This window comes from Alexandromys fortis, unplaced genomic scaffold (assembly GCF_014885135.2).
Source record: "Alexandromys fortis isolate MF-2015 unplaced genomic scaffold, M_Fortis_MF-2015_v1.1 scaffold_6, whole genome shotgun sequence".
NCBI classification, from domain to species: Eukaryota; Metazoa; Chordata; class Mammalia; order Rodentia; family Cricetidae; genus Alexandromys; species Alexandromys fortis.
In genome coordinates this window covers 3,812,763-3,831,320 of record NW_026067902.1, presented here as the reverse complement: position 1 = coordinate 3,831,320, position 18,558 = coordinate 3,812,763, and the positions used below count along the sequence as shown (strand labels likewise).

The 18,558-nt window shown below is 40.7% G+C and overlaps 1 protein-coding gene across 6 annotated transcripts in view; it reads left to right on the top strand.

Annotated features, from left to right (window-relative positions):
- Positions 1 to 6,381, top strand: part of Plcb4 (phospholipase C beta 4) — a 357,655-nt gene extending 351,274 nt beyond the window's left edge. For 5 of the 6 annotated variants that reach the window (XM_050134229.1, XM_050134227.1, XM_050134226.1 and 2 more), the window contains 2 exons: positions 2,786 to 2,822; positions 4,795 to 6,380. In XM_050134229.1, the coding sequence (XP_049990186.1) occupies positions 2,786 to 2,822; positions 4,795 to 4,883 (126 nt within the window). In that variant the 3' untranslated portion in view covers positions 4,884 to 6,380. Of the gene's footprint in view, positions 1 to 2,785; positions 2,823 to 4,794 lie in introns of all 6 variants that reach the window. The other variant, XM_050134224.1, reaches the window with a different exon arrangement.
- The last annotated feature ends 12,177 nt before the right edge of the window (positions 6,382 to 18,558 follow it).

Here is an 18,558-nt window from a genome sequence, read left to right as displayed (position 1 = left end):
GAACCCTCTGGGAAGGACTGTGGCCCGGAGTACAGGGAGTGGGGAGGTAGAGAGCCTTGCTGGGCGCTTGCTGTACTTTCTCCTTTTCATCCAAAAAAGCCAGAAGTACCTTTTGTGGAGTGGGGTGGGGCGTGAAGAGTGCAGAGTTGTCATTTGGATCAGTCATAGGGCTGGGTTTCAAGAAGGAGGATGTGAGCAAACAGGTTGCGAATTACTCCTCCATTTTCATGTAAAGCTTTGCAGCTTGAAGTTGGTAGGTGTCAGCATATAAAAGTCAACCAAAAGAACCATCTGTCTTGAGCGTCAATCTAAAAAAGTGAATGTGTAAATTCTCCCCAGAGCGTCACAGTGGGATCTGAGTTTGCCTCCATAACTCAACAAGCAGCCCAACAGCTTAGCATCTTCTCACTGTTTGTTTTTGTTTTTGTTTTTTTTCTCAAAGAAAAGAAAAACACTGACTAGAGAAGTTCAAGCTTACACACAGTGGTTAGTAGACGTCACTTGCTCAGGTACCTGCACCAGGGCACATCTGCTTCCCCACAGTGCAGCGTAGCAGGCTCTATCCCACATGGGCCTTCCTTACAACCTCTGTAGCTCTACCAGAGTGAACATTTCTGTCTTACTTGGTCCCATTTCGTTCTTGGTTCGGACATTGCACTTTGTTGATGATTTACATCCATTTAGAAACTGCAAAGAGCTTCTGATGAAATAATAATGCATTTCTCTTTTCTATTTCTTCCCCTCTAGAAGAAAACAATCCTATGTAAGATTTTTTTTTCAGAGTAAATAGCTCACCCTGAAGAATACTGCAGAAGGAATTACATTTTTAAAAGGCCCTTGAAAAGAACACAAAACCATAGTCATTTTTGTGTTGGAGCTTAGGTAACACACCTAGCTTCTGGCTTCAAGTCCTCACGCTCTGTTGGACAGAACTTGGTCCTCTCATGGTTCCGAATGAAGTGTCTTAATTCTAGTCATAGCCCTGATCCCCAAGAGAGACCTGACATGTGTTTGGTCCTAGAAGTCCAGTTCTTTTGGCTTCATCAGAATTCATCATATTCTGGTATGCATTATGTTTTCCGTTTTTAAAGCGCATTCCAGAATGGGTCCCTGGCAATACAAGACTGTAAGAAAGGGTAAAGCTACCATCCCCAAAACCTTCAGAACTCACTTCAGAGGTTTAAGGAAGGTAGAGGGTGAGGATATCTTTGAGAGCGTTTAGGATCTGCTTTAAAAGAAGGGCACGATGAAAGGCAAGGCAGAGTTAGGTTTTAACTATCTAAATTAGGAAACTATTTAGAAATTACCGTGTCGCTTAGCAACAGGTTTGACTAAAGAATGTAAATGTGCTAAAAATTGCTCATCACTACATAGTGGTGTAGATCAGAGCTACAGAATACAGTGTTCAGGTGTTGCTGCTTTCAAAGCATAATAAAGAAATCATTATGAGCATTAAACTAAGTCATGGATAATTCAAGCCACATCAGATTGAATTAAAATATGAGGTTCCTGAGAGTTGTATTGATTGGATCATGTTGTAAAGATGCTGGCTTTTTGTTCTTAAACTTCACATAATGCCTATTAATGTGTCATAAGATCATCTACCACCCACAACTCGGGCTTTGAGTCACAGAAACTTACGAAAGTACCCAACGTAAAAAATACCCAGATGTAAAATTGTAATGATATTCAAGGAAAAGGCATTCACTATGTCAAATAGCAACTTCCACCAAACATAGAATTGGGAATGAATTCCTACATTAAGGTTCAATTTGCAAATATCACTTGCTCCGTAGCAAAGTAAACACTATAGGTTTTTGTAGTGTGCTTTTAAACACAACGCCAGGAAGTGCTGGACTCACAGTTTGTCTGCCTGCTACAACACTCTCCTAGGCACGGTGCAGGGCTTCACTGCAGGTCGACAAAGGCCGGAGCCACGTAACAGAACTCCATCCATAGTCAAGCAAGCATTCCTTCAGCAAGGCAGTCGTCATCTCCACGAAACCCCAAACTTCTAAATCAATCTTCCAAGCTGCTGCTAAGCCCCAAATTTCTCCCTGTGTGTAGATCAAAGATGATTTAATTTAACCACACATACAACAAAGCCCTTTCTACTTTATTTTCCCTAGTCTTGTAGAATTCCCAGCCATGCCCTACCAACCCCAAAACAAAGCCTGGTGGATCTGTGTAACTAGACTACTGTCAGAGGCACTGGGAGGAACAGCTAACAGGTTCACACAGTTTGTTCTCGATTCTGGATCCTGTAGCCCTGATAAACACCTTTTAGCCTTGTTTCTGTCATCAGCCAGTTGTTCACCTAGACTTCCAAGGGCCAGGGCATTTTTTTTGTGTGTGTGACTTAGTTTTTCCCATAGTTCTCCAACACAGTGTTTCATCTGTCTTGACATATACCATTTCAGACATTTAACAGTATCATTACTGTCACATTCAACTCTTAAAAGTTAATATCTGTCATCGACACCATCATTCCATTAAGTGAGGTAAAGGGCTCAGCTAAAGTTCAGACAACCTACCCCCTTACAGGAGAGAGGCACACGTGGGAATAATAGGCATTGGTTGTTTCTTTGGTTATTTTTATTCCTTTGTTGAGTCAGCTTGGGGAAGGTTGTTGCTAATGGGTGTGTATGTGTTTTATTCTTAGCTTTTTTTTTTTTTGCTTTTCTGTATATGGTTTTGCATTCATTTCTCAAAATCACTTCAGTATTCATTTATTTTGTTTTCTATGTATGACTCAATTTTGACATTACTATTTTTGTACAAACAGCTTTTGAAATCCTGTCATGCAGTGTCCCAAACACAAGGTAGGACTGAAATTTTGATGATAAGCAAGACCTTGCTTTTTTCTGGCTACATCAGTATTCTTGATTTGATTTCCATTTATGACTCCCATCTGGTCATAACTAACTAATATCTTAAGGGGTTAGACTTAAAACCCTGGCTATTTCATGCTTGAATTCCTCATCCTACTTAATCTGAAATGCTGTCACATCTGTTTGTGGTAGTGTTTTAGCCAGCATTTCCAGTTGTACATCTGGGAATCAGGTCGTTATCTTGAAGAAAACCCAGACATAAGAACCCTATTTACATATAATGTCTGTTGGTGCTTTTCAGTGATGTAGTATTGTGGTCTATGTGCAGAAATGTTATACGACAATGACTTTTGCTATGTTCTCTGTTAAGTCTGATCCACTTATGACTAGTCACCCCATGTAAGGTGACTATATAATTGACTATTTAAAGCAGAAACAAAATATTTTGGAGAAAGATGTCTGTTCTTAATAGCCAGACTTCAGCTAAGTTGTCCCAGGCAATAGAAGTAGATGGTCACCCTGCTCATGTAAGAAATGAGTTCTCAGGATAATCTTTCAATGGCATTTTATTATGCATTCTATACTATGTTCAACAGAATCCTTAAATACAAAGGGGCCAAAATATAGGGAATTTTATTACTGTCCACTGAACATCAAGTCATTTAATTTCCAGCACTGACAATGTCTCACGGCCATCTCTTATAATACTGTTCGTGTCATTCTTTCATGTTTGTATATTTTTCTCCATTTCTTCATTTTCCTGTATTACTCTATGTCAGGCATTGAAAATGATATGGGTAGAGGGAATCATGAGCCCCAAGTTTATGCAGATCTAAAATTCTGTGGTGATGTTATATCTACCCTCACTAAAATGAAGGTGAAAGCCATATTGTTAAAGCACTTCATTGTCTGTGAGAAACTGGTTTTGTTATGGAACTTCATTTGGGATACTTGGATACTTCTAGTATGATCTAGAATTGACCAGCCCCTCCCTCTGACTCTCTGTTTAGCTGGAATATCAAAAAAGACATAAACAGTAGCATCAGGGCACTTCAGAATCTTCTCTCCACAATGTATCTTTATAGATTTCCTCATGTTTCCCTCCTTACCTGTCCTTTGTTTCAGTGACCTATCACTGAAAGGAGGAAGAAGGACTGTTTCCCTACCACACCAAAAGGTGCAAGCATGTGGGTTGGGTATCTAGGCTTTCGGCTGGAAAGTCAAAGTTGAAATGAATCACTCATGTTTCCCCATGTTCCCAAGTAATTACTTGTTACTGGAACCTGCTTCTGCTGACCCTTTTGAATAAGCTGGTTGCTTTAGTGACTATCTTAACTCATGATATTAAATTCATCCTGGCTTATATCCTGATGTTCCATAACAAGTAAACTATTCCAGAGAAGCAAGAGCTCCAGAGTTTGGATAGTAAGATTTCTGGAATCCTCCATGCTCCTGTAATGGTATGTTGATAGGACTCCTGTCAAAGCAGTGTAATATCTATGCTTTTACCTTACCTATCCCCATCGAAAGACTCAAGTCTTAATTACTTTCAATTAAATTTTAGACTATTTGAGAAATGAGTTATACATAAGCAATGCTATTCTGAAAATGATAGAATTTTCCGCACAAGGTACCAGCCACACTAAGTCAAACAGTTTGATCATCTAAGTAATTGGCTCAACTTCTTTACATGAGATCTTCCCCAGAAATTTGTAGGCCAGTTTTTTTTTCAGACTTTTATGTACATTAAATGCTCCTGGATGATCTTGTTGGATAGATTCAGAGGATCTTAAGTAAACTCCAAGATTCTACATTTCTGAGAATACCCCCAGGAAGTTCCGAGGGTATTGGTCTACTTGTCACATGTGTGTAAACAGGACAGGCCTAAAGGAAACAGACAAGAGCGAGTAGGGTCCTAGAGACGGGGATTTCCATGTGTAAGGCCATGTTTCTGGTGTTGTAGGCGAAGGAGATGCAGCAGATGGTGAAATTGGAGGCCGAGATGGACCGCAGACCAGCAACAGTAGTATGAAACTCCAGAGTGCAAACTGAGGCTGGAAAACCACGGACCATCGGAAGATCATGCACAGCTTCTAAACTCAGACTCCACGGACAAAAGCTGTTTTCTGTTGGATTTTTTTTTTTTTTTATGTACAAACACGGTGTTATCTGAAACCACACAGACTGGGGATGACCAAATGTTCTTCTGTTTAACAACTGACTATTGAATTTCTTTGGCCAACCAAAAATAGCTATGTATCCACAACAACAATAACAAAGAATCTCCTATTCCTGACAGGCAGAGTCGAACCATGCTACACAACTTAAACATGTTTGCTAAAAGACAGCATCACAAGTCAGTAGGCTTGGTGTTAACAGCTCTGCTTTGTGATGCATTAGGACATGTTTGAGCTGCTGCTGAAAAAAAAAATAGTGCATTAGTAACTTAATAGTAAGCGCATGCACTAGAAGAAGCAACTCTGTCTACAGTTCATTAGCAGAAGTGGCGGTCTGCTGTCCAAATCACTTTGCGGAATTTCCTATACCTAAGTTACCTCATCAGAAAGTGCCATGTCTTTACCATGCCATAAGATGCTAATTTCCTGTCGATGTTGCAGAAACTGTTAGACTAATAGAGACACAGAAGAGCGTACCTGTGCCAAGCTCATCAGTGCTTCAAGGGGGACTCGGCAGGCTCATTTCAGAAAGTTTACAGCTGCCACTATTCTGTAGGGATTCCTTCTGCAGGTTCCAGGTGTTACCGTTCACTATACACTATAAGGGTTGTGAAGTGGTTATTGGCAAAGGTTTGTAAATGTGACCATGTACAAAGTATTTATACTCCTTAATTCTCACGGTTATAGTGCGAAATCATCTAAACATTACCACGTGACAAGACTAGTCAACAGGAATCATAGACCTAATGTTTTGCATGATGCACAAGCACCAGTTATGACTAACCTGTTCCGACACAGTTACTCTAACACCAAATAACTACTGGTTAAGTAAATGTATGGCACAGAATATTATTTGACTATCAAGACTTTTAGCATAATTAAAAAAGTCTATATATATGTGTATATGAATTATGTGGGCATTCTTGATACTTCAAGTTCTAGTTTGAAAAAATACATAACTAATTTAATTTTACACAAAAATATTTATGCAGATTTTCAGACTTTCATATCAGGAAATAACCTTTTTATGTCTGTTAAATATCCAAACGATTTGCTACCGTGTTAATCTGCATGGTCTTCTAGCCTGCTGTAGTTGCCTTGCAGGTGGCGCCTCAAGCGTTATGCTGGGATCAAGTCGTGCTACCCAAGCCCAGAGGAGCGCACAGAGACCTGGTAGCCTTGGGCGAATCAGAGTCCTGATTTTAGGATGTAAAATGCCAACTTAATTGTTGTATATGATTGTACAAACAGATTCTGTGTGTTCCTCTGAAGAGGACAGAGAAAATTATGATAACATGAAGGCTGAAATTCAACTTACAACTTCTCTAATAAAAAATGAAAACACATGTTATATCTGAGTATTTGCTTCCACAATGTTTTCTAGAATCCCTTTGCCTTCTCATATACGATCTCTTTGTAATTTTCTAAAGGGGCTTTATTTCATATCTCCGTTATGATTTCCCCGACACAAAACACACAGATTCTACATAGAGAAGTCATGGGTTCTTTGCCCCCCCTCCCAATGATGATTTGAGTAGCTTTCACAGATCTTCAAATTCCTGGTTTTCTTATTTGCGAAACAATGGAATGAGACTGCTTATTTTCAGCACCAACATCCCATTTTAGTAAAAGGTTTTCTTCGCAATTGTGTTGCCAGTTCTGAAAGATCTTGATCACTTCTCTTCCTCAAGGCCAGCGGTTCCCCCAAGAGCCTCATTTGGCTGTCACTCTGTCTCCTGCACCGCAGCCACCATTCGCCATTGCCTCTGCTTTTAAGGCTCCTATTGTTAGGCGTCCCAGAAGAGGAGTGAATCCTGGGCTTGTTGGTAGGTGGGGTAAAGGGAAGGTGGCAGCCCCGGAAGGGGGGGATGGGAGGAATGGAGGGAGAAGAAACTGAGATCAGGATGTTAAATAAATAAGACGGCTCCTAGTTTTCCCATTGTCCCGATCATGCCTTCTCTGTGTTTCCATCATTCTCCACCATAATTAATATTTCTATTTTGCAGTTTTAGAGTCTGAAGCAGTTTTTTTTATTTAACCCAGATTGTTTTTAGTATTTGAAACATATTTACCCACAGATCTATTGAAACAATATTAAAGTAAACACAGCTAAGATAACATGGCAAAATTACAACTTTTGTTTTTAAATATATATTGCTCAGGGCTGGAGAGGTAGCTCAGCATTTAAGAGGGCTTTCTATTCTTGCAGGTGACCAGAGTTGGGTTCCCAACATCCATGCCAGGTGTACAACCACCTGTAACTCCAACTGTAGGAGAGCCAATCCCCTCTTACCTCTTTTGGCACCCACAGACATGTGACAGACATTCGCATAGACATGAATACATTTTTTAAATTTTTATTTTATTTAATTGACCGTTTTCCCATTTATTTTACATACCAACCACAGTGTTCTTTCTTTCCTCTCCTCTCATTCCTTCCCCTCAAACTCCCATTTACCCTCCTCCCCATCCTCTCCTGTTTATCCATTCAGAGAGGGACAGGCCTCCCATGGGCTTGAACAAAACATCAAGTTGAGGTAGGGCCAAGCTTCTCCCCCTGCATAAAGCCTGGGTGAGGTAATCCAGCATAGGGAGCAGGTTTCCAAAAGCCAGCTAAGTGCCAGGGACAGGTGCTGATATCACTGCTAGGAGCCTTACGAAGAGACCAAGCTACACAACTGTCACACACACATGTGGAGAGCCTGCTGTTGGTGTTTAGAAAGCTATGGCTATGCGTTGAATTTGTATCCTGCTAAAATGTATCTCCACTCAGAATTTCTGGTGGGGTAGAGCTTGGTTCTTATCTTTATCCTTCCTCAGAGGACATTCTTGATAAACTGGAATACCCACACAGTGTTATACTTCTCTAAGTAGGTTTTTTTTCCCCATTTTACAAAGCTGAAGAACAGCATTATGGGAAAGAAGCTTGCCAAACTACAGGAACATCAGGATCGACCCCATGTCAACATGGGACATATTTATAGATCTCAAAGAATGAAAATATTCTACCAGTCATATGACATACCACCCAATGATTATTAAGACATTTCTTGATTTAACAGATGATAAAATGTGAATATGTGCATGTGAGAACTTATGAAGCAGAGTATTTCAAATATTTTGTACATAATCTTCAAACCCCAGGCCTTAAAGGAGGAAGGAAATCTCAAATACAGGGCACAAGAGAATCCTTCAGAAAGCATGCAGAACCATCAACACCTGGGTTTGAGGTTCAGCAATGAGCTACCAGGAAAGTAATTCAAAACAGGAAGTAAAACTATAATTTATCACAGGTTAAGAAATCTGGTTTCTTTGCGTGGCTTAATCCAATCACAAGCCTTTAATTCTGCTTGTGTAATGGCTCTTACCCCTGCGAGGTGAGCTTTGCTCTTTCTGCCTCTACGTGGTTTCCTCCTTATAGATGTCAAGAGTTAATCAGACAGTGTTCACATTGTGCGCAATAACAAATAGGGCTCAGATCTCCATCTGTCCTGCCCATTTGTTTCAGCAATGCATAGCCAGTGCTAAACCTTGGGGCAATCTTGTTCTGCTTGACCTCACCAGATCCCATCCCCAGCTGCTGATGCATCTATAAATCATATCTCTCTTTGTGGGAAGCTTCTCTCTCCTTCCTTGGAGCTTCTCTGCTTCCTCGACATCCAGGGGTTTGAGCTTTTCCCTTCAGATCTTTTCCATATATACAGAATCTTTTTGCCAAATGATGGTCCTGTCAGATCTCACTCCGTTCCTGCTCAGCAGCTGCAGAATAATACTGAGATCACTGGAAACAGCGTTCCAGTTCATCTTCATTTCTCTCCAGTTCATCTTTATTTCTCTACTCGCCTCACCCATTTCAGTTTAGCATTCTTTGTTCACAGACAAGTAGCACATCTCTAGCCCACTACACAAGGTTCCGTCCTCCCCAAATGCCACCTCCTCAAAGTTGCCTTTGATTTTCAAAGAATATGTAGTTCTTAACCGTTATAGGATTATTTTAAGTATTTTCTGTAAGGTGAAATATACAACTTACAATTGTATGGCAATCTTAAAATAAGTTGTTTTTTTTATTTTTTTTTGTTTTGTTTTGGCTTTTGGTTTTGTTTTTTTTTTCGTTTATCTTCCCAATTCCACAAAACACAACTACTTCAACTCTGTTATCCCCTTTCAAAGTAGTGCAGAGTTGGGTAAGTAGTCCAGTGACAGAGCATGCACCTAGGATGTGCAATGATCCTCAACAATGCAAAAAATAAAATGACCAACTACCATAGAAGCTACGAGGAACTTAACAAATGACTCCATTGACATTAGGAGAGCTGTGGAAAGTGCAGAGGGGATGCTCATTTTACTGTTGGTGTTGTTTAAGGATACATCATTTCAAACCAGAAATAGCTTCTCCTTTGCAGTCACTTCTGCAAGACTGGCAGAGGGCCATATTTCTTTGAACTTTTCTGTGGTAACTCAAAGGTTTGGAGAATCCCAGGCCCGCTTTAGCGATTGCACCTTTAGTATCATAAATCTGAGGTGATGTATCTGGCACAAATATTTATGAGCCTTTGCCCTTAATGTTTCATGAAAAGCAATCTGCCTCTCTATTAAGGAGAAGGAACAGAAGATAGTTTTAAATGGCAACATCGTTGTTTCTGCATAAAAAGAAAACACTGTACCTGTAACAATAAAGGAGGCAATGCCCCTTCTGCTTTCCTCTCCTTGACTGACTTCCTTAGAAATCAGTGTGGGGTGCAGCCCCTGAGCTGCTTCGTACTGGGCGTTTTTAGACTCCATCACAATTCAACAAATGAGAATATTTCCAAGACTCAAAAGTCTGTTTTGCTAAGCAGCTGCTAATCTTATGTCCCAAGAAATTTCATCCCAAAAGAAATGAGTCTGCGTGTTCACGAAGATGCCTGTTCTTCGTTCTTCATATTACACTAGCAACTAGTTGTATCAACACATGTGGACTCCATGTAAGTCTAATCATGGAATATCTTGGGCAGGGTCAGAACAGGTTCCCTAAGAGGTGACCTGGGGTGATGAGAATGGTGTGGAAGAGTAGTACTCAGAATGTGTGACAGAGACCCCTTGGATCATCCTGGGTTCTCAGCAGCCTGCATGAGGACCTGCGAGTATCTCTAGTTTCCAGTTCAGTTCATCTCTGTGGAAAGCTGAGGTGTGTGTGTGTGTGTGTGTGTGTGTGTGTGTGTACATTCAAATGAAGATGACACAGCAACAGATTAAAGTGAAAATCACCAGATGCCTGTGATTTCTAGACATAAAAAGATGTGAGATGATGTAAACAGTAAACAGTATTCTACCAATGCCTAGTACTGTCATTCTTTCATTAAAAGTAGTCACATATTAGTTAATATGTAGTATTAGTTAATTAGCATATTAGTCAATATGTTAACAGGTCATAGATTGATTGTTACTTTTATTGGACTGGTAAAATATTTCAAAATTACTGTTTTAATTTCCAAGAGTTGTATTTACAGACAAGAGTCACGTATACAAAAACTCAAATTTCTTCAAACTGTAAACATGTAGAAGAGTCCCAAACTAAAGATTTTAAGAGTGAAAGTTGTGTGGACATAACACTGACCTGGGTGTGCACTTAAGATTCATGTGCCTCGCTACATGTACATAATCCAAAACCCTTTAAAATACACATAGAAAAATAGATATATGCTTATGATGCAACATAAATGGGAAGAGTTAGCATATCATTCATTATACAGAAATAAATGCACATTTTCTGAAGACTATTAGGAATTATGTCAAAAATAACAAAACTTCCTTGAAGCCTGATGCTAAGTGGGCACCAGCTAAGAGGTGTAGTTATCTAAGAGTTGGAGCACAAACCTAAATCTTTGTTTCTTTACAGAGAGGTTAGCCCATGCCCTCTTTTAGGAAGAGAAGGAATTCTTGGTTAATGGATGCAGCAGTGGGAGGGGGGAGTAGAGAGAAAGTGGGGAGTGTCTAATGTGGAGCATTTTCTCTTTATTCTCCTTGTGCTGGTTAGTTTATTATCAACGTGACACAACCTAGAGTTCTTCCTTGAGGAATTGCCTAAATCAGCTTGGCCTGTGGGCATGCGTCTATGGGGCATTGTCTTGATTGCTAATTGCCCCACAATTCCTGGACACGTAGGTGCTCCTGGGCTGTTCAAGAAAATTAGCAAGCAAGCCGGCAAAGCAGTGTTCCTCCCTAGTTCCTGCTTCAGGTTCCTGCCTTGACTTCCCTCAATGGTGGACTGTGACCTGGAGTTGTGAGTTCAGATAAATCTTTTCTCCGAAATTTGCTTTGGGCCGTGGAATTTGTGACAGAAACAGAAGAAAGTAGAGCACTTTTGTTCCAGTGTTTCCCATGCCACGTCTCAAAGTCAGCAACGGAAAATGATTAGAACCAATCCAAGAAGAACCGCACTAAAAGAGATTGACAAGGAACTAAAAAATGACATTCAGGAACAAGCAGACATAACTACTTGATAAAGGTCAGCTACAGAAAAACTGAGGAATAAACAGATTGGACATAGGCAGTCCTAAGGGGGCTGTGCAGTAACGGAAACAATAGAGAAGAAATGGGAAAGCCCTGTACATCAGTGTGACAAAGAATACCACTACCATTCCTGGGTGTCAGTGTCTGTGTGTGTGTGTGTGTGTGTGTGTGTGTGTGTGTGAGAGAGAGAGAGAGAGAGAGAGAGAGAGAGAGAGAGAATTGCCTCCATATTTGCCTGGGGCAAGACTATGGAGGTATTTTCTTGATTAATGATTAAGATGGAAAATCCAGCCCCCTGTGGGATACCTCTGGGCAGACAGTTCTAGGATTGTAGAAAAGCAGGCTGAGGAAGCCACGATTCCTACAGCAGTATGCAGTGTTCACTCATGGCTTTTGCTTTCTGTCTGTGGTCAGCATACTGGGATCCTTCCCTGACTTGCCTTGATGATGAGCTGTGACCTATCAGTCAAACAAACCCTTTCCTTTCCCAGGTCACTTTTGGTCTGTGTTTCATAATAGCAGAAGAAATCAAAGTAGGACACACATCCTTCACTGTCCATCCTATGATAAAGATTAATTATATTGGCAAGAACTGTGAAAAGTCAATACAAGTCCTTAAAAACTCCAAGGTAACTTGCTTTTAATGGATGAAGACTGATCACCAAAACCATCTGACCTACCCTAGAAATGTACTTTCCATTGTGAAGATTTTAGGAAATGGGGTACAAAGTAAAGCTACACAGGCAGGTGCCATAATGTGAGGCATACTCTGGCAACAATAATCCCCCCCCACACCAGAGGTGACTGGCTTATGACTTCTGTTTATTTTCATTCACAAGTTGTTAATGCTGATTCTTGCATTTCCAGTCAAGATGGAATCCGGCTAGCCTTCCAGGTTCATAATGGAAGAAACAGCCCATAAGTGGGTCATGAACAATCTTGCCCATTAATCACCCCAAGTCCACTAGTTAAGCATGCCGGGTGCCAAGAAAGCCACGGGGCTTTGTCTCACAGACAATGTGCTTTTCTAAATTTAATTCTCAATGTGGAAGTATAACATTTGAGTTCACTAATATCTTTCATTTGTTTGCAAAACTGGAGCAGAGAAAAGCAACGCGGCCTCACTCCAAAGTAGCAAGAAATATCTTTAATTATCGGACTCAGCAGCATGGGTAGGCTGTGCCACCCTACTCATTGACCTTCACATACGCATAGCTGTCATTGATCTATTGGAGCCATCTCAAATTCATCCAGAATGGAATTTTGGGGTATGGTCTTGCCCCTAGTTCCATATTACAGCCATTAATGTTATAATCATATTTCCAGACTAGGTTTAAAATTCTAAGTACTTCTCATATACTTGGCATAGTCAATAATGTAAGCTCTTCCTCCAAAATATGTCCAGGCTGGATCCTCTTCCCAGCACTGGCAGAACAGTGCCCTGGGTGGAGCACAGAATTTTACTTTCCCTGAGGATTCATGCTATTCCTTCCCATCAGTTAGAGAACGCTGATGCTCTGTAATTGCCCGAGTTGGAGACAGGGTTTAGGTGGGACTGTTTGTGTATCTAACAAGTACTCATATGTTCTGGTGTTTGCCGTCATCTCACACACAATAGCAGAGTGGTTCTCTTGGGGAATAAATCGGATTCTGTTACTAATCTGCCCAAATCTCTGCAACAATCCTTCTGTATTAAGAATAAAATCCTCTGCGGCTTCATTAATCATTGTAAACATAACAAAATATCCCAAAGCTTAGGACTTAAAACAACAAAAATTTATAATTTCTCCTGATACCATGGCTGGATTCATCTGGCCAGGTCTTCTGCCTCATTTGGCTGGGCTCATCCTCAAGACCGCGTTCAATTGCGTGATTACATTTGGTTGCAGACCCAGCTGGGGCAGGAAGGTGCGCCACGGCACTTATGTGTCAGCTGTGGTTGGAGTGGCTGCGTAGGCATTGCCTCTCCACATGGCCTCCTAGGACTTAGAGGTCAAGTTCAAGTCTCCCTTTGGTGGGGGGGGGGGGTTGTCTGGAAGTTAAATATAAAAACGGAAAGATGCAATGATAATGCTATTGTAATACATGCCTACCATGTCCTGTGGATCAAATATACTCACAGTCTGTCAAGTCTGAAGCAGAAAGATCCATCAGAGGGAAAGAGACTTCCTTCCCTCTTCCTCTTCCCCTCCTCACCTTCTCCCCTTCCTCTCCTCCTCTTCTTTCCCTTCCTCCATCTCCCCTGGCTCTAAAGAGATGAAAAGCTTTGCTCTACTACACACTCCCCATTATGATGACCTGCCTGAGGCAGGATAATGTCCAGATGTGAGCAGAATGAAGGGGTTGCAGGTCGGTGGCATGAGAGGCCACATTCCAGCACCATTCAGGCTTGGGTTTTTGCAATCTTTCAGTCCAGGCCAAGAACGGGAACCAAATGATTAGAAACTTGAAAACTACTGACCATGTAGTGAAGAAGGACGCTAAAAGAAGAAATCCCACACTAGCTCAGAACTGAGTATAATAAAAGGTTATTTATTTCGGGGTAGAGTCACTGATCACAATCCTCTGCTGGAATGGGGAACAGCAATCGAATCCCGCAGCCGGAAAAGAGGCTGGATGTGCGCTTTACATTGGCATATATAGTATAAGATGCCACACCCAACTGGGCGGGTAACTTAAAGGCTACTTGCGATAGGAATTCCTACAGCAATGTATGACACCAGGACAATGCTGAAGTCACAAGATAGCAGAACTATAAGACAGAACATCATAGATCCTGGAGTCACTGCCTAGAGCAGAGGCATCCAGGATGGAGAATCCATGTCAATGCCTGTACTGGTCTTTGTGTGATCAAGAAATAAAATTCTCCCATCATTCTTCTTGATTATGGAAGGGACAATTAAGGTACATACAGCACAGGAAGAGACCTATTAGCATCGATCTCCAGAAATAATTTCCATATACAATAATCCTACATTAATTTGAAGCCAATCTGCTTCTCATGAGCCCCATTGTGGGCAACACTGGGCATCTTTGTTGTTTTAAAAGTTGCCATTGTGATGAAGTTTACTAACACCCCCTCAGCAGCCATCTGCTCATAGAACTGCAGGTGGCTGTGTAGGTTTCCTGAATAAATACTAGATTTGCTAGACTCTCTAGAAATCAGTTTTAATCAAATGACTACTTTCTGAGCAATGGAATATCATGGCAAGAGCCCAGTGGAATCTTTAGTGAGATTTCCTTAACAGACCACAGCTGAGCCTGGAGAAGGCAGGGGGCAGAAAAACCATGAGTCTAAGGCCAGTCTAGATGACATTGCAATACCTGTTCTCAAAGAACCAAGGAATAAAGTTTTAGCTCAGTGAACAAGTACTTATCTATCATGTATACAACCCCAGGTTTTATAACAAATATCAAACACACACACACACACACACACACACACACACACACACACGTACCTGAAGGCATCTGCCTTGATCATTCTCTTACTTGGCCTTGTGTAATTCTTGTGCTGGTTGAACCACATGAAATTGTGGAGAATGAACACCTTGCCAGTTTGGGGAAGCCAGGGTCTTTGGGAATAGGGAGCCACCCTGGAGCAACTAAACAAGCATCTGAATGTATTTCTTTATCTGATATAAGCCACAGTAACTGAGTTTTTTATCTTTTAAAGGCAACCTCAATCTTTACTGATGGGTATTTCCAGCCAAAAGACGAGCAAGAGCACAGGGCCTGGGGCAAGAGAGTATCTACCTGTGAGCAGAGCAAAGAGGTTAAGGGAGGGATGGAGGCAGAAGCAGCAGAGGTCACATGATAGCATCTTCTAGGCTCTAAAAAATCAGAATAAAATGGAAAGGTAAGGCAAAGCTTTGGAGAGTGAGCAACTAAGATCATGTTTTTGTTAGAGACTCATGCTCTCTCCACATCAGGTGGGTAGCAGTTAGAATACATGGACTCTATTGCTGTCCTGCCCCATCCTTCTAGATCAGATTCTCTGGAACAAGTGCCACAGAATCCAGTCTGGCAAGTCCTCCAGGTTCTAATTCCCACTCAAGACTGAAAACTGCTGCCTTAGGTTGGTACGCTCTCAGACACAAAGCAGTTTTTCATGTGGAATCACACCTACTCTTCTGACCTTACTCTTGCATTCCTAATCTTCTATGCAGTTCTTTCTGATGCTTGAAAGCCTACAGATACAAACAGTTGTCTAAAATATCAACATCTCCCTCAGAGGCCTTCTGCAGTCTGGCTTTGGGAATGATATCTTTTTCTGTTTTCGAAGAACATTCCATGCAATCCTCTATTGAAACATTTGCTGCATTATTTACTAATGGTTTACTTAGCTCTGATCTTCTTTCCAAACATAGGAATTTTTATTTTCTCACATTTAACAAAGAATTAAATGTTAATATTTTCAAATATAAAAAATCATTTAAAAAACCAAAACTTAAATGTCTCTTTTTTTCAACACACTGAAGAAGTAGTTAAAAAGATAAAATCTTCATTTTACCCAAATGAGATAACAATAGATGCTATAAATGAACATGTTTCATTGATTATAAGCCACAATTTCTCTTCTTTATTCAATCTGAATGAGTCTTAATCAATGGCCTGTCACAGCTTAGCTAATGGCATGTTTCCTTTTTTATAGTATCAAAATCAATAGTGTATCTTATGACAGTACAAATCCTTTTAATATGAAGTGCAGAAGGAGACAAGAAAGGAGAAAACCTGGAAGAAGCATGGAAAGTGTAGCTGCAGAGAGAGAGAGAGAGCAAGGATGATCTGAGTAGGATCGGAGTAGGATGGATACCAAGGAAAAAGCTCCGTGAGAACGTAGCATTTGAAGACACGTGGGAAAGGGGAATGGTGTAGCTATGGGGTATGAAACTGTGTGGAAAGAGCTTTCCAGGTGAGGAAGAAGCAAGGACAAAGGCCCAAGGGCAAGGACAATACCTAGTGTTTTGTTGATCAACCTAAAACAACTCAGGATCATCTCTGGGACAAGAAAAATAAGTAGACTAGAAAAGACAGTAGGAAAAGTAGAGAAGTAGGAACAGAGAAGCCAAGTGAAGACTTAACATCCCCTCTGGTGGCTCTGCACTTCCAACTTGCTCTAAAAAAAAAAAAAAACAACTCTAAATAGAAGAGGCAGATAAAGAAGACAACCTTATTGAAAAGACAGAAGAGAGAGCCAAGATTAAAATCAAAGCTAAAGAATAGGAGCTGGAACAGATAATAGAAGAGCAGACATCTGTAAAGAGGAAAAACGAACGGCATAAAAAGGAACACATAAGGAAGAGTCACTTTCTGAGGAAGAGCCACGAACAGCCCAGTAGTTCCTTGTCCAGAGAAAAAGAAAGACAAGAATGACAATGAGGACAGATGGTGGGAAACTATAATTCTGTCACCGGGACACATCATACTTTCAGATTCGAACGGGAGCATGCTAGAAATGCTCTAAAATAATAAAGGAAGGTTGAATTCAACAATAATTATCTATAGATTTTCAAACTTTTTGTGTGTTTTGACATCAACTTTTAGCCTTAAAGTCATTGAAACACAAATCAAAATGTTTTCTATTTATTTATTTACTTAGGGTTTTTAAGGATGGAGTTTCTCTGTGTAACAACTCTGGCTTTCCTAGAACTCATATTGTAGACCAGGCTGGTCTCAAACTCACAGAGATCCCCCTTCCTCTGTCTCCCACGTGCTTGGATTAAGGCTGTGTACAGCCTCTGCCTGGCTTTCTTTTTATCAAAAAAAAAAAAAAAAGACAATCTCTGATAAATACTCACACGTGATTATATAGTAGGACCTCACCCATTGGTAATGAACTTTTAGAAGACCATGATTGTATAGGATTTTTACCTCATGCCCATGCTGATTTAACATAGCTTATGAACGCAACAAAAGGATGTCATAGAGAGGTGTAAATTAAGAAAACATTTTACTATTTTTACAAATTAGGTTACAGTATTCTAGATCTTCTTACAGGTATTGAGGATACAGGTGGACTAAATACAATCCTTCCCCTTAAGGAGTTCTTAACTAGCAAAGAAAATAGGAAAATAAGCACAACACAATGGTGTTGGTACAGTGGTGGTCAGGTAAGTGTGGAGTGTATTGCTCATACAAGGAGCATTAGCTTTGCTCGCCGAGACTCCCGTGAAGGTCTAGTTCAAACTTTATTCTTTTGGGTTGAACCATTGGCTGTGAGAAGCAAATGCATCCTGTTGTCAGACACAAGATTTGTTTAATCTCTGGTTTTCAAAGTACTTTGGATTGTAGGTGGTTCACAGGCCGTGTTAAAGAAATAACATTCCCCCAAATTGGCTTGATTTAGTTGGGGTTATTATGAATGTTGAAGTAGAAGAAGGGAGAAAAGACCAATTATTAGAACTGATTTACTGGTTTATTTAGTGACTTGCTTAAAGCACTGCTTGTACTGCTTACTTGCCAAGTTCCTGGAACAGAATGACCTGGAGAAATAGCTGAAATAATGGGTTGTTGTTAACAGCCTGTTGACTGTCAAGAAGGCTCTGTAAAATCTTACTTGCTTGTTGGCCCCACTTTGTGGTTTTAAAGTATGCAATGAAATAATGAAAACTGGACCCTACACTGAGGCTCTGAAGGAACCATTGTGGCTTTGGCCCACTGGTGGAATTTTTCTTCCACTCTCATTGGTGCTGGAGTGCAGAAAGATTCCTGCAACACTGTGGTGACACACCATGACCAAAAGCAACCTGGGAAGGAAAGGGTTTATTTGGCTTTATCCATCGAAGAAAGCCAACACAAGAACTCAAACTGAGCAGGAACCTGGAGGCAGGAGCTGATGCAGAGGCCATGGAGAAGTACTGATTACTAATTCGCCTCGCATGGCTTGCTAGTCTGCTTTCTTATAGAAGCCAGAACCACCAGCATATAGTGGCGCCAGCCACATTGGGCTGAGCTCTCCCACATCCATTGCTAATTGAGAAAACGCTCTACAGGCTTGCCTACTGCTGAATCTTATGGAGTCCTTTTCTTTTCTTTTCTTTTTTCTTTTTTGGTTT